Below are 15,263 nucleotides of genomic sequence, written 5' to 3'. Positions count from 1 at the left end.
TTCAAACAACATTAATGGATAACAACCACTTTTATATTATTGTATTCAAACATCAACCAATTCTATTAAACTCAATTATGTTAAAATCAATTCTACTAAACTCAATTTTCTCAAAATCAATTTTGTCCACCGTCAATCCAACTACACACTCAATCTAAGTTTAAGTGTGATAAGGTAAAATATGGATTTGCGTCGTTCTTTAATGCAATTCTTTTAAAAATTATTGGCTTAATTAGTTCTGAAGTCCTTTAACTTAAATCCAGATTTCAGTTTAGTCCCTTATCTAATAAATGTTAAGAATTAGTCCCTTAACAATGGTTCCGTTAGCCAACTTAATCCTTTTCTGTTAAACTGGTTGAAAAAACGTTAACTTGGTGATGTGGCATGACAACAAGGCTTAACTTACATTAATGACTCAGCAAGGGCTTAAATTAACGTTTTAAGGTCCGTTTTATCATTCACGTGTTTTCTAAAATTGGGTAGGGTTACTATTCATCTTCTTCCTTCATCCTTCTTCTTCCAATTTTCTTTAATATTCCTCTTCATCAACCATCATCTTCATAATTTTTGAAAAATGTCAATAGATTCCAGCACCTACTCAAAATCAAACAACCAAAGTTGTTAGTCATTTGGATATGCGGTCATAAGAAAAAAGTGGAGGAAGTGTTGGTGCCAAAAAGAGTGTGTTATTCGTACGGTTACAGATTTGAACATTGTGAATGTTGGGAAAAAGCTTCAGGGTTGTAGGAATTACAAAAATCAAATGGAGAAGGGATGCAATTTTTTCAAGTGGGTAGGTGATGAAGTTGTTGATGGAAGGGATTTGAAGATTGAAAGGAAAAGGAAGAAAATTTTCAAGTTGAAGAATAAGGTTGTCCACACAAGAGGAATGTTGAAAATCGCAATGGTGTTTGGCATTATTAGTTTAGGGTTGACTTTAGTATTTTTAACCATGTATTTCAAATAGGATTCTGCTCAAAATAATATATAATGTTATGTTATGGAACTATGTGGTTTCTCTGCTAGTTAAAAGAAATGGCTTGGTCAAAACAATGTGTTATGCCCTGTTTTATCATTTCTACTATAACAAAGGTGTTTGTGATGTTCTGTGTTATAAAATGTGGTTTGTAATATTGCAGTACAACAATCTTAATCAACAAAAAATATTAAATAAGGGGCCTGGAATATTATATAAGATAGATAATGGACTTAACTAAAATCAAAGTAATAAATAAATGGACTATGTTGAAATCTGTGTGATTAGTAAAGGGACTAAATTGAAATAATGAATGCTGATGTTTTATGTTATGTATCATAGCCAAAATGTTGTTTATTGTTTGCATTAAAGAAAACACAATCAAAATCCAAAGTATGTAAGTACAAAATGTTGTTTGCATTAACATAATCAGAATTAAGATCCTGGATACATATTTTGGGAATTGGCATAACAACACAAAATATGTGTTAATTGACCCTAATACAAAATCCAAAGTTTTTCTTTATTGACAATAATATAAAAAGCCAAAGTTACACAAACAATAATACAAAAATATAGCAGACTTAAGATCACATTGCATGGCCTTCAAGTTGGGTTAATGCAGGGTGACTTGGTCCAGGTTGACTTGGTTCAAGCTGACTTGGACCATGATGACTTATTCCAGGATGACTTGGTTTAGGCTGAGTTGTCTGACTTGGTGCAGGAAGTTTTCGAATAGCTTTGTTATGGCCAATCATGTGGCACCTACTGTACTTGATTCCAAAGTTAGCTCACTTTAGTTGTGTCTCGTCTTTCATATTCTTTGATGCGTCTCTGCTCCTCTTTGTCTTTGGCCTTCCCGATTGTCTTTTGATTGGTGTTGACTGTAAATTAGCATACTCTATTTTCTGCCACATGGTTTCCCCATTCATTGGATATATTAGAGGTGCATAACATTCCTCATAAGACACTCTTTTGAATTGCCAATATTCAATTGTTGAACTTTCATGCAGGATATAACATGACAGCATGTCAACCCTGTCAACATCCATCTCCTACAAGAGCACTCCTTATTGGACATGCTCACAATATACTTTTCTCCATTATATGAGATATGCCTAACCTCATAATCATATTCACCAGCACGCCTATGTAAAACACAATAATAATTCATCTTCATAACCAAATGTAAAACACAATTCAAATGTAAAACAAAGTCAACATTCAATATCTCACAATCCAATTATTGGTTTTTTTATTCCTTTGTTATCCTTCTCTTGATGTTTGGTAGAATATCACCTTCATATTACACAATCTTCTTCCTATTTGGATCCCACTCAACATGAGATACACTCTGATTTCTTCAATCATTGTTACAATTGGTTTGGCCTTAGCTGTGACAAAAATAGATTTGAATGCCTCTAACAGGTTGTTCGCCAGAGTATCATACAATGTATTGGGCTTGAACCTAGACTTGCTCCAAAACCTTGGTGGAATCTTTATTAAGTGCTTGAGTGTCTTCTCATTTACATCCTTCATTTCAAGCATGGCATTTTCAAATGCATTCACATAATTGGCTGTAGCAGATTTCCACATGAGTTATTTGAGCTTAATGCCTATAAATTTCTTCCTAAAGTTATTGTATAAATGCCTTGAAATACACAAAATCTAGAGTTAAAGGACCATAATGAAAATATAGAAAGCTAGAGTACTAAAGTAATACAATATACCTAACACAAAATCTTTGGTCTACTTCAGGGAGAAATTCATCAAGAGATGATAATAATCCCTGCATTAAAATACATTCGACTCAAAATTTACATTCAACATAGAAAAATACATTAACTTAGAAAAATACTTTGTCAGGATAAATTTCCCTTTGTTGATCACTGATGAATGTGTCTGTCTTGCATAATCTTGCACCTCCCAGGTCAAATATCAACACTTATAGGAACCAACTCCATCAATCCTTAGTTTCACCTTCCACAACAACAAATGCAATGGGCAACATTTGGCCAGTTGGGTCCCTTCCAATTGCTGCAAGCATTTTCCCACCATAATAACCTTTAACCCACTAAAAAATTCAAAATAAGTCCAAAAATCAGGATCAACATCCCAAGTTTCCTTTAATCCTTTATATCCCAATTTGGTGAACTCAACAAACTCACCTCCATGATGCATAATACAATGAAAATGACTATCCATGACCTAATTTTGCTACCTAAATGATAAATAGCAGTACGAAAGATGAAGAAACCTAAAAAGTTTACATTTTTAGTAACAAAACAATTAGTATTATGTATTATGGTGAAATAAGCTTCGATGATCTAAACAAGCTACCTAAATGAGAAATAGCAGTAAGGAATATGATACGAAACCTAAAAAGTTTGCATTTTTCATAACATTCTTGTTTGTTTCGTACTTTATGATTGAAGATGAATGAAGTTCTTCTTTCTCACCGTATTCTACTGAAACAAGATTCGATGACCTAAACAAGCTTCATCTTCTATGAAGGTATCTTTTCACCTGGATTATGTCTCTTCATTTAAATTTTAAGTTCCAGGGTTTTGTTTTAGTAGAGAGAGTGAAATAAATAGAGTGAAAATGAAATACTAAAAGGGAATCGTTTTAGCTTGCATTCTTTTTAATTTTAACTTTTTAAATAAATATATAATACAATAATTTCATGTCAGCTAGGCATGACAACATAACCCATATTTGCGGGTACCCACCTGACCCCGCCCCACCCCGAATTTTGAAAAAAAAATATTTTAATTGGGTTTGGGCTTTTCTTGATTATAAAATATGGGGACAGGTCGGGTAATGAGGATACTAGTACCCACCCCGAACTCATTTTCGAACCCTCCACTTTTATTTTGTTATGTATTTTATTATTTTAGTTTTGATGATATAGAATATTAAATATGTGATTAATATTTTGATATTTTTATTTGTATATATTATTTAAAATATTTGAAATGTATGTATGAAATTTTTTGAGATTTTTTTTATTTTATTAATTTGTAATGTAATTTGATTTGGAAAAATAAATATTTTTGTTAAAAAAATTGATTTTATTAAGTAGATAATGACGAAGCGAGGTTACCAAACTAACTCGAACTCGTTTGAGACGGATTTGTGTTTTAATTTTTCATTTCCGATTAGGATTGAGACGGAAAACGGAGATTATTTTAGAATTCAGATTTGAATTTCGGAGACATAAAAATTATCTTTGATCTGCCTCATTGTCATGTCTATGCCAACTAATAAACGTCCAACTAAATTATCATATATATATACTAACAAAAATTAACAAGATTTAATATACAGAATCAAATGTAGTTAAGAGAACTACACTTAAGATTTAAAACTAAGCGTTTATTAAATAAAATAATAAAGTAAAATATAAAATTAAGTTAAGTAGAGATGATTTAAGCCAAAATTAATAAAATAAGTAAAATATAAATTAAGTTAAGTAGAGATGATGCATTAAGCCAAAATTATTTAATAAAATAAGTAAAATATAAAATTAAGTTAAGTAGAGATGATGCATTAAGCCAAAATTATTTAATAAAATAATAGAAACAGTCATTTTGTACACAGTTATTTTGTCGTACATAGTCATTTTGTACAATATATACTACTGACATTCGTACGTTGATATATAATATTTTATTGGAAAAAAAACATGCACTATAAATTGTCATTTATTATGTACGACATATGTACCATTCCTGATGGGTCCACAAACAAATTAACATTTGTTGAACGCGTTAGCGACTCAGCTTTGTTGGCCACTAATGCAACTTTTTATAATTAGTAATAATAAACAGAAAGAAAATAAATAAATTACAAGTACAGAAAACAGATTTTTCACACGTTGTTTTGTTACCGTCGGGTTATCGACGAAACATGACCGAGTGGAGAGTACCTGACACCTGTTCACTCTCCCTCCATTATAAGTGTCTGTAACAAACACTAAAGCTCATATTTGGATCATTTTTCATATATATTCACACAACAAATTTAACGTGTTGAATGTGATTTCTTATATTTGGAAAGATTATTAATTCAGATCGTTTTTTGTGTAGAATAATTCAGATAATTTATTCTTATTTTAAAACTATTCTTTTTGTCCCATTTGATGAAAATGTGACATTTTCAATTAACATGAGGCAATGATATGTATTCACATTAAATTTAATGTATGGAATGTGATTTGATGTATTTGGAAAGATTAATAATTCCGATTATTTTTATTAATGGTTTAAATATGTTTTCGGTGCTCATTTTAAAACTAGCTATTTGTTCTTATTTTTGACAATTTTTTAATGAAGTGATCTAAAGTGAATGAAATAAATTCCTTCTTGTGAGACTAAATTGAGACGTACAATTTAAACAATCTACTTAAATAGTTTATTTTAATGATGGTTGTTTATAAAAATTCAAATTTGACCATGTTTATTTTTTATTTATAATTAATTTTGAATCTAAAATTAATATTAATTTAATTATTTTAACTAAAATATAAAAAAAAATTATTTATTAAAGTTAGAGTTAAATAAGTGGTTTTTTTTATAAAAATAACCCACTTTTTTAAGGAAATTCCCAAAATATCCCTGGTTTCAAAAAAAATCCCAAAATACCCCACTTTTAGGAGGAGTCTCCAATTGAATTGGCGACTCCTCTTAAAACTTGAATGGAGGCGCCAATTGGATTGGCTAGGGCATGTGCCCTAGCCAATCCAATTGGCGCCCATGTGTAGGTTTTAAGAGGAGTCACCAATTCAATTGGAGACTCCTCCTAAAATGCATTTTTTGTCTTATAAATAGATGCGTTGTGTGAATAGTTGTTCCACACTCATATAATCATTTGGCTATCATGTTTGGTGTTCGTCGCCGATACGGAAATGTGATTTATGCGAGAGACAAACCTCAAATGCTGATGCTGTTTTGGAACATCACCACGTTCGATCAACTGAAGAGGGAGATGGTTTGTTGGTTAGATGGGAAAATACCAGAAGGGGAAAAAATCAGAAGTATTGAGAGACTTGACAGTATCTTTGGTTGGGTGCGAATGAAGACTGATAAAGATGTTAGGGAAATGATGTTCGCTCGAGACGACATCAATTTGATTGTTGTAATCAGTTAGAAATATTAATGTTTTCAGATGTTTTGTACTGATGTTTGTTGTGAACCTCGTTGTAACAAGAACTTAATGATATATAATGATTGAATGTTACAGAAATACAATGTTACAAAAAGCTTAAGACCTAGATGAAGCTCCTCGATTGGGACAGTTGTTCTTGTTGTGTCCTGGTTGATGACAAATACTACATAATCTTATCATTTTATTTGTGGAATCCATCTCTGTTCTTATACGTGTGCTGTTTGGCCTTCCTTTCTTCTTTCTACGCATCTCGTCATTGTGCCAAACAATATCACCTTCATATGGAGGCCAGTAATCCTCCATTGGTAGTACTGAGAAGCTTTGAGTATATACATTCATGATGGTGTTGGCCTTGTACACATCAGATAAATGGTTGTAAGCGTCTTGACGAGTATAAGCGCATGCTGCTATGACATGGGAGCAAGGTATGCGGAAGGCCTGAAATTTTCCACAATCGCACCAACTTCTGTTTAGTCTAACAGCGTAGGCTAAAGTTGGTCTCCCCTCATTGTGGCCCATTGTTTCCTGACGCTGAAATTTTGTCTATGGCGGTCAAAGACTGTTACAGCGTGTGTGCTAGCTTTGATGCTCTCCTCTTTCATGACCTTCATGCAACACTCACTGAATACTTGCCCGGACATTAACACTACACTCCATCTTTCACCTCTGGTTGCGAACATAGAAGCCAACCTATAATAGGTTGATCTTACCAAGGCGGTTATCGGCAGATTTCGAATTCCTTTGAAAACCCCGTTCATGCATTCCACAATGTTTGTTGTCATGTGGCCCCATCGATAACCTCTGTCAAATGCCCTTGTCCACTGCTCTACTGGTATGTTATTTATCCATCTCCCTGTGTCTTCATTAGACAGTCTAATTTCATCACGATAATATTGAAATGACGGTTGAGTTAAAGCATACCCAACATTCACCACCTTCTTGCGAAGATTCTTATCTTTTATAGCACGCATGAAGTTTAGTGCAATGTGTCTGATACAGTAGACATGTGTAGAAGGAGGATCATGCCATCCGTTGTCATGGTTGTTGTAGGCACTCTCAATGGCAGCATGTCTATCAGAAATCAAACAGAGATTGGCTTGTGGAGCCACATGCGTTCTGAGATGTCGAAGAAAGAAACCCCATCCACCAATCGTTTCACCTTCAACAAGAGCAAAGGCAATGGGGAAGACATTGTTGTTGCCGTCTTGTGCAACCGCCATGAGCAAAGTACCCTTATATTTTCCGTATAACCAAGTGCCATCAATTTGAATAATAGGTTTGCAGAATGCGAAACCTTTGATGCACGGGTCAAATGCCCAAAAGAGACGGTGAAATATTCTATTACCTGTAGCACAGGTTCCGTCTGGCATCATCGCTGGCACTGTCTCCATAATTGCCACAGTTCCTGGGACATATGTTTTTAGTGCCCATAAAAACCGTGGCAATTCCTTGAATGAATTCTCCCAGTTGCCGAAAACCTATTCAACAACCTTTGTCCTCGCAATCCAGGCTTTCTTGTAAGATGGAGTATAATTATATGTTGTTCTGATATGGGATATAATTATACTCACCTTCACTGATGGGTCTTTATTAACCAATGGCAGAATGTCTTGACATATCAAAGTTGCGCTTAGTTTACGGTGATCTTGTTCAACGTTAGTTGCAATGCAACTGTGCGGTGGGTCTATTGAAGCGATCTCCCAAGAGTCGTTTTTCTTCTTGTAAGATGCAGCCAAACGAAACTTACAAAGCATGTTACGACATTCAATAACATACCTTCTAGAATCAGTGTGTTTCACTGTAAAGTCAGCAGAGTTGTTCATGTGGAATTTTTTGATTGCCAGAACACATTCTTCTTTGGTACGAAACATGTCTCCCACCTTTAATTCGCCTTCTGATCTCGGATATGGATTATAGAAAACACTGTTGGATGTTTCATCATCGTGAAGATCCATATTTGTCATATGTTGAGGCGGATTGTAGACATGACTAGGAGGTATTGGCGGTGGTTGATCATCATCTTCATCGTTGTTGTTCAGCATGTGATCAACCTGTATCTCGGTCTCCTCTTCTTCTTCATCAACGACATTCACTTCTGCCTCTGCTTCTAGGTTGACGTCATTTGACCATTGTCGATCATCTTCACTAGATTCATCCTGACCGGTTAGTTGAGACTATTGAGATGATATACATGGTTGAAGAGTAATGTACAACTCAATACAGTTGCAGCCTGAATGTTCATGACTAACAAACATGTATTCAACATCTTCATCGTCTCGTACCTTAAGGGGGAAATACTTGCATTGACCATTCTTAAAAAATATTGGATTTTGATATGTGATCTTTGACACAATACCCGATCCTATAAAGGATTGTATTCTTTTTTTCAAATGCAAGAAGGTTGCATTTCTCTTGATCGTGATTCTAATGGTATCAGTGTTTCGAAAACAAAAACCATGTAGCTCAGACTCGTATGTTTCACCGTTGCAGTGAACGTTGACACTGTATAATGATGAAGATGACATTGTGCAGATGAAAACTATTTTCTTACTGCATATGAATGTGAGTGAAGTGTCTTGGATGTTGATAGTAAGACACTTAAATAGATGAGTGAAGTGTCTCACATGCTAGCTAGTTCGGAGTGACGTGTCGGACATGCAAGCTAGTCTGAAATGACGTGTCGGACATGCAAGATACTCTGAGATGATGTGTCAACCATGCAAGCTATCAAGAAGTGACTTGTTCAGCATGCAGAGACAAGACAGCCATGTGTCAGACATGCAGACACACACTCCAAATGGATTGGCGCCTCCACTTATTCCTTGCACATGGTTGCCAATTCAAGTGGAGACACCATGCATTCAGACCTCGAAACCAAGCAATCAGACCTAGGTCTTGAATGCATGTCCCTATGGAGGCGCCAATTTGAATGGCAACCCCTCTTAAAGGTTGTACATCGTCGCCAATTCAAATGGAGACACCATGCAAACACAACTTTTCATGCTCCTATCCATTTGCCTATAAATACATCCACTCCATCAACACTTCTTCCACACCACCACTCTCACTACTTCTTCTACAATACTTCTTCTACAATTTCATCTGCAACAACTTCTTGTAGTTTCATCTACACCAACCCCCCGACAAAATATCTATCCTCACAATGGGCGAAGCACATAGAGGAACGATTGCAAACATCGCAACATATGTAAGTTTTTTCTTTTGTTAACTTTTTATCTTTAATCTTCACCAACCCCATTTTACTTTGACATACCAACTTAGTCAAGTTTTTTATTCTTTCTTTTATAGGATGTATCAAGGTTCCGAACTCAGGTCCACGAATATGTCCATATGGACCCGATGATTCAACCTTATGTTGAACTCGCCGGTTTTGGTCATATTAGCAAGATTTTGTCTTGGTCCATAGATAACAAATTCATTCTAGCCTTATGCGAAAGATGGAGACCAGAGACACACACATTTTGGTTCCCAACCGGTGAGTGTACCGTGACGTTAGAAGACGTCTACATGCTTTTAGGACTACCCATTGAAGGTAAGGCTGTTAATGGTAAGACCAACTATGCAAATTCAATTTGCATGGAGCTCTTAGACACTGATTTGTTAGATGATAATGCTAGAGGTCAAGGTATACTACTCTCACGCCTTAATTCGTACTATAATAGTTTATACTTAGATGAGCATTCTACCGAAGATGCTCGAATAATAAAAACTAGGTGTTACATTATGGTGTTAATTGGATCGTTTTTATTTCTCGAAGGTAGTGGTTCTAGCATGCATATTATGTACTTACCTCTACTTAGACGTGTAGATAGAATAGGAAGTTACAGTTGGGGATCTGCTTGTCTAGCCTATCTCTATAGCTCCTTGTGCAAAAACTCACACAAAGACACATCTACATTTTCTGGATGTGCTGTTTTGCTACAAGTATGGGGTTGGTCAAGACTACCGTCTCTAGCACCGGTCAATAACAACCCTTTCACTTTTCCATATGCACAAAAGTAAGTTGTTTAAATTGCTATATCTTTACTTACTTCCTTAAAGTTTATTACCTCAAACTAATTTTTTTTTGACTTTTTTGTGTAGATGGCCGGCACGTGGTATGAGTTACAACAGATGTTCGAGACACTGTATTACTCAGTATCGCAACATGTTGGATCACCTTCGACCGACAGACATAAGCAAAATAACTTAATTATTTCGTTATATTTTGTTAACTTTTTCTACATTGATTATAATCCTATCTTCTTTCACATTTCAGTTCATTTGGCGTCCATACCTTAATTTGGATCATGACCATGAGGTCAACGCTGAAGACGCAGCCGTATGGACTTCATGCACACCGATAATACGGTTCACAACTGTGGAGATGCACAACACCGATCGTGTGAAGCTGCAGTTCGGTATGGTCCAGAATATCCAAGATCCCCCAGCTAGCCTAGGAGAATGGCATTTGCGTAAAGTCAACGACTAATGGAACTTCAATCCATGGCAAAGCTTCGCAAGATCGGAATGTCGCAAATGGAAGCACCATCATGACCATGTGTTAACTGACGCAGTCATACCAACTGAGGTAAAACCAAGTCGTACTTATATGGCTTGGTACAAATTAGTTGGTTTTCAGTTCATCGCCGAAGATATGTACCTATACGACCCACGCCAGGAAACTTACACACAAGAAGGATCAACATCTAACCCCCAACAACATTCTCAGCCCGGTTACTCACAACCCCCTATCCGTCAAACTTTTCGTTCCACAAACACACAAACATACAACCAAAACATGTCATTCACCCAACCCCAATACCAAGAGCATACCCCATACCACCACCAACAAATTGACCATCAACCTGAGACCCAACATCGCTTCGCACCCACCCCATCACCCTACCAAAGTTGCCTTAGCCAAAACACCAACCACCCATCCTCCTACCGTAGCCAAGAAGCCCAAACATCACAAAACCAAAACATCCAACAACCCTATCTCTACCAAACACCCCAACAACCTTTCCAACCTTTCCTCGACACATCATTCACACCCATGTCTCCCTTCAACCGTCCCGGTCACCCATCCATGAGTCAACCACATCCCAACTTCTCTTACATGGGTCATGAGCTCAACTACGACGGTACACCATCAATGCATACTGAAGACTATGCTGACTTGTCTGAATACCTCAACGGACCTTCTCCTGTATTTGGTAGTGACGCTCCTGGCCCCTCAGATGATCAAACACCGGTGCAGAATCGTCAACGTGGGTTAGGGCCAAGGGTTAAGGTAGCTAGAGGATGTGGGACTGGAGGTCGGTTAGGTGATCCCGGTCATCACCATTAGGTTTCTTTGTGTAAACTCCAAACTTTATTAATATCAAGTCGTCTTATATCAAATTTATCTTTCACTTATACCATAAAACACAAAAAAATGCATTTTAGGAGGAGTCTCCAATTGAATTGGCGACTCCTCTTAAAACCTACACATAGGCGTCAATTGGATTGGCTAGGGCACCTGTCCTAGCCAATGCAATTGGCGCCTCCATTCAAGTTTTAAGAGGAGTCTCCAATTCAATTGGCGACTCCTCTTAAAAGTGGGGTATTTTGGGTTTTTTTTAAACTAGGGGTATTTTGGGAATTTCCTTGAAAAGGTGGGTTATTTTGGTAAAAAACCCTAAATAAGTTAGTGGACTTTATAAATATCTCAACTTTTAATTTTAGTTCTTTACGAAGCTTCTTTCAAACAGTTGTCCTTGTAAAATTTTACATTTTCAATTTTGATTTCTTCAGTTAATATCTGTTGATGGTGTGACAGGCCACATTGACATGACAACGTGATGAACATGTTGACGTGGTGTAAGTATCTGATTATAGACAATATCTATCATTCTTCATTTCTTAGCTTCATCACTTGAACAACCTTGATTTTGGTGCTAGGATTAGTTAAAATCTTTTATATTGTTTTATTGAGGTTCGGTCTCTTGGTACTGATGAGTTTGAAAAGAAGACCGCTTTTGACATTTTCTTCCTGGAAACGTGAAGCTTTTTGTCATCTCTTGAACCTTCTGCAAATATTTTAATAGTTGAGACTCCCTCGTCCGATACTCGACCTTAATTTGACCGGTGACTAGCTAGGAGTCATTTATTGCACGAAGGTTGGCTTTCCTAATTTCTTTCGCCAAGGCCATCCTAACAATCAAAGTCTCATTTTTTGCTTAGTTATTATTTCCATTAAATTCAAAACATTATGGTTGTCAATTGGGAATTTGTCTGGTCCTTTCAAAAATATCATAACTTCCCCACCTTTTAAATTACAAGATACACTAACAAAATCCAGACATCGAGGCTTCCTCTTCCAACGCTGCATTGAACTCCATCAAGAAATTGGCGAGGACTAGAGACTTTTTGATTCTTATTGTTGTGAAAGAAATCTCATACTTTAAAAGCTCAACCGTCCACGATTCCATTCTCTCAGTCATATCCGGCTTCTTTAATACTTGGAAGATATGATAATTCATCTTTAAAATAATATGGTGTCCCTAGAAGTAAGGTCCCAGTTTCCTTGTTGTAATAACAATCACCAAAGTCAACATTTTTATCTTTTGATACTGTAAATCAGCTTCCACGAGGACCTTACTAGCGAAATATATTGGCGTCTCCTCGCCATCTTCATCCTAGACCAATGTAGAACTCATTGCATTGTGAGTGATAGATAAATACAGGTATAGGTGTACCTTCCTCTTCGGGAAGGTCAACACAAAAGGAGTCGCCAAGAATATTTTCAGTTATCATATAAGAACATCTTATGGTCTGAAGATTCCTATTTTCCCCTTAATGCTTAATCAACAATGCCTTCTTAATTCAATTCTTCTTTTCTTTGGCGCGGTGAAACTCTCCTTCTGATGGGTTTTAAAAAATTTCTTTTCAGCGACAAACCTACCGCCTGCTCCCTAGACAAATCATCATTTCCTAAACCCTAAATTTTCATTGCCCGATGTTGGAGCTGTATATTCCCAATCTTGTGCTAACATATTGCTCTTACCCCTAATTCCCTTGTTGGCTCTCTTATTTCCATACCCATTCAAATCACACTACCTCTATTTTCCATTTTCTTCCTTACATCCTTCATGGCCGGACCATTTGAGAAGATCGACGATGTCACCGATAGTAAAGAGCTGTGGAAGGTTGTTGTAAAAGTACACTGTAAATGGTTGGTTGTCTCTAGCAACAAGAAGCACTTCGAAATGACCCTTATTGACAAAGAAGTAAACTTATTTACTGATATTTTTGTCTATTTTGAAGAAGAACGTGCTCCATTTGTTGTTATGAAGTTATTTGTTATTATGGGATACGATTTTCCAGTTTCAAATGCCATTGTTCAAATGTCGTTGTCTGTATGGATTCGTGAATAATACGATTTTTTATCACGCCAAAAGACACCCTTTTATGGTTGTAACCTTTCATTTTAGTTTTGATTGCTTGGTATAAAGGAAGTTTCGTTTTGGTTTTAATACCTTGGTTTATGATACCCGTTTATACTTTCTTTACTTTGATAGGGAACTGATATACACGATGTTGTGTTGACATTGTATATGGCGGCGTTCGATTCAATTTTAACGGTAGACCATACTTACACCATATCAAACTTCTAGGTTCAGACTAATAATTTATTGTTCAAACCTTCTTGCCACAAGTATACGGTGAAGTTCACTAGAGGGACATCTGTGAGTGATTTGAACAAACATGTCATTCTAGGCAAAACTAACAAGTTTACCAGTTTTACTGATATCATAACCGGACAATACCGTAAGGATGTCCTCATAGGTGAAATGAGGTTGTTTCTACGCCTCTCCATTAATATATTGTTGGAATGTTTCTTATGATTGTTCATGCTTACAATTTTCTATCCATATATCATAGGAATGGTTGATAGCATTGGTTACACGCAAACCCAACCAGGGGCTAAGAAACAACATGTCAATCTTGTATTGAGAGACCACAAGTGTGTTTCCTTGCCCCCTAACTTACTTTCTATTATCTCACTGTCTAATTAACATTTTTACATGTATTGTAGCAACAAAATCATTAACTGTACCCTTTGGGATACATATGCTTCCCAATTCATCAAATTCAACCAACAACGCATAAATACCTTAGGCCCAACTGTCATCTTGTTGCATTACACGAAAGGCAAGGAAGAAGGTAAATGTAACTCATATGCTCTTAACATTTTTACTTAACTACTGTGATTTAATTATTCTTTCTAACACACAAATTTAATTATAATGTAGGAAAATATCCATTATATGTTACAAACAGGTACAACGTAACCAAATTGTACATCAATGTTGATATTCCTTCAATCAAGAAGTTTATTAATGGGTGCCAACAACACAACCTGCTTTGTTTCATTACTACTAAAAACATCCTTATATTTTTTATTAACTGACTTATTCTAACCTTTTGTTGTAGCATACCTACAGACTCTATGGTTGACGTTTTAGGGCAAATTAGCTCCCATTGTCAAATGTATTCACAAAACTCAGAGATTTCTCAATAGTCTCCTTTTCAAAAATTTCTTTCAAAGGCTATCGTGCTTCCTCTGAATGAGATTATTAAACTTCCTGATGTATACATTACTTCTAACTATTGTCGTCCTGCTTGCATCAATATTAATTTATTTATGTTGGTAATAAAGAGACACATATTTGATTCTTTCCACTATACGCAGATTACCTTCTGTGCTACCGTGGCTACCATAAAAACTTATTGATTCGCAGTACAAATGGTATTATCAAGCTTGCCATCAGTGCCTAAAGGTAGCTCGGGGTGACAAAGCGCCATTCTTGTATGGAGATGGACATTCCAACGAGGCGGAAATCTTTAGGTAATATGATAATAATATCATTCATTTATTTCTGAAATTAACACTGTTAACACCCTTACTCTCTTTTCTTAGGTATAAAATTGAAATCAAAGTTTTTATATTCTAGGGAATATTTTAACTTTGTTTTTTGGGACCGAGAATGCTCATAACTATTGGGTGTATCTGCTGGTCAAATGCGTGCTACAATGATTCAGGTTTTTTCCTGTTTACAAATTTGTGTAC

General features: G+C 35.8%; 1 protein-coding gene across 1 annotated transcript in view; it reads left to right on the top strand.

The window, feature by feature from the left end:
• Positions 1-13,281: 13,281 nt before the first annotated feature.
• Positions 13,282-15,263, top strand: part of LOC127130342 (uncharacterized) — a 2,797-nt gene continuing 815 nt past the window's right edge. The window contains exons 1-5 of the mRNA XM_051059368.1: positions 13,282-13,548; positions 13,711-13,773; positions 14,075-14,139; positions 14,229-14,356; positions 14,446-14,473. Coding sequence (XP_050915325.1) covers positions 13,282-13,548; positions 13,711-13,773; positions 14,075-14,139; positions 14,229-14,356; positions 14,446-14,473 — 551 coding nt within the window. The remainder of the gene's footprint in view (positions 13,549-13,710; positions 13,774-14,074; positions 14,140-14,228; positions 14,357-14,445; positions 14,474-15,263) is intronic.

Source organism: Lathyrus oleraceus, chromosome 3, assembly GCF_024323335.1.
Source record: "Lathyrus oleraceus cultivar Zhongwan6 chromosome 3, CAAS_Psat_ZW6_1.0, whole genome shotgun sequence".
NCBI lineage: Eukaryota > Viridiplantae > Streptophyta > Magnoliopsida > Fabales > Fabaceae > Lathyrus > Lathyrus oleraceus.
This window is presented reverse-complemented; position numbering and strand designations above follow the sequence as displayed.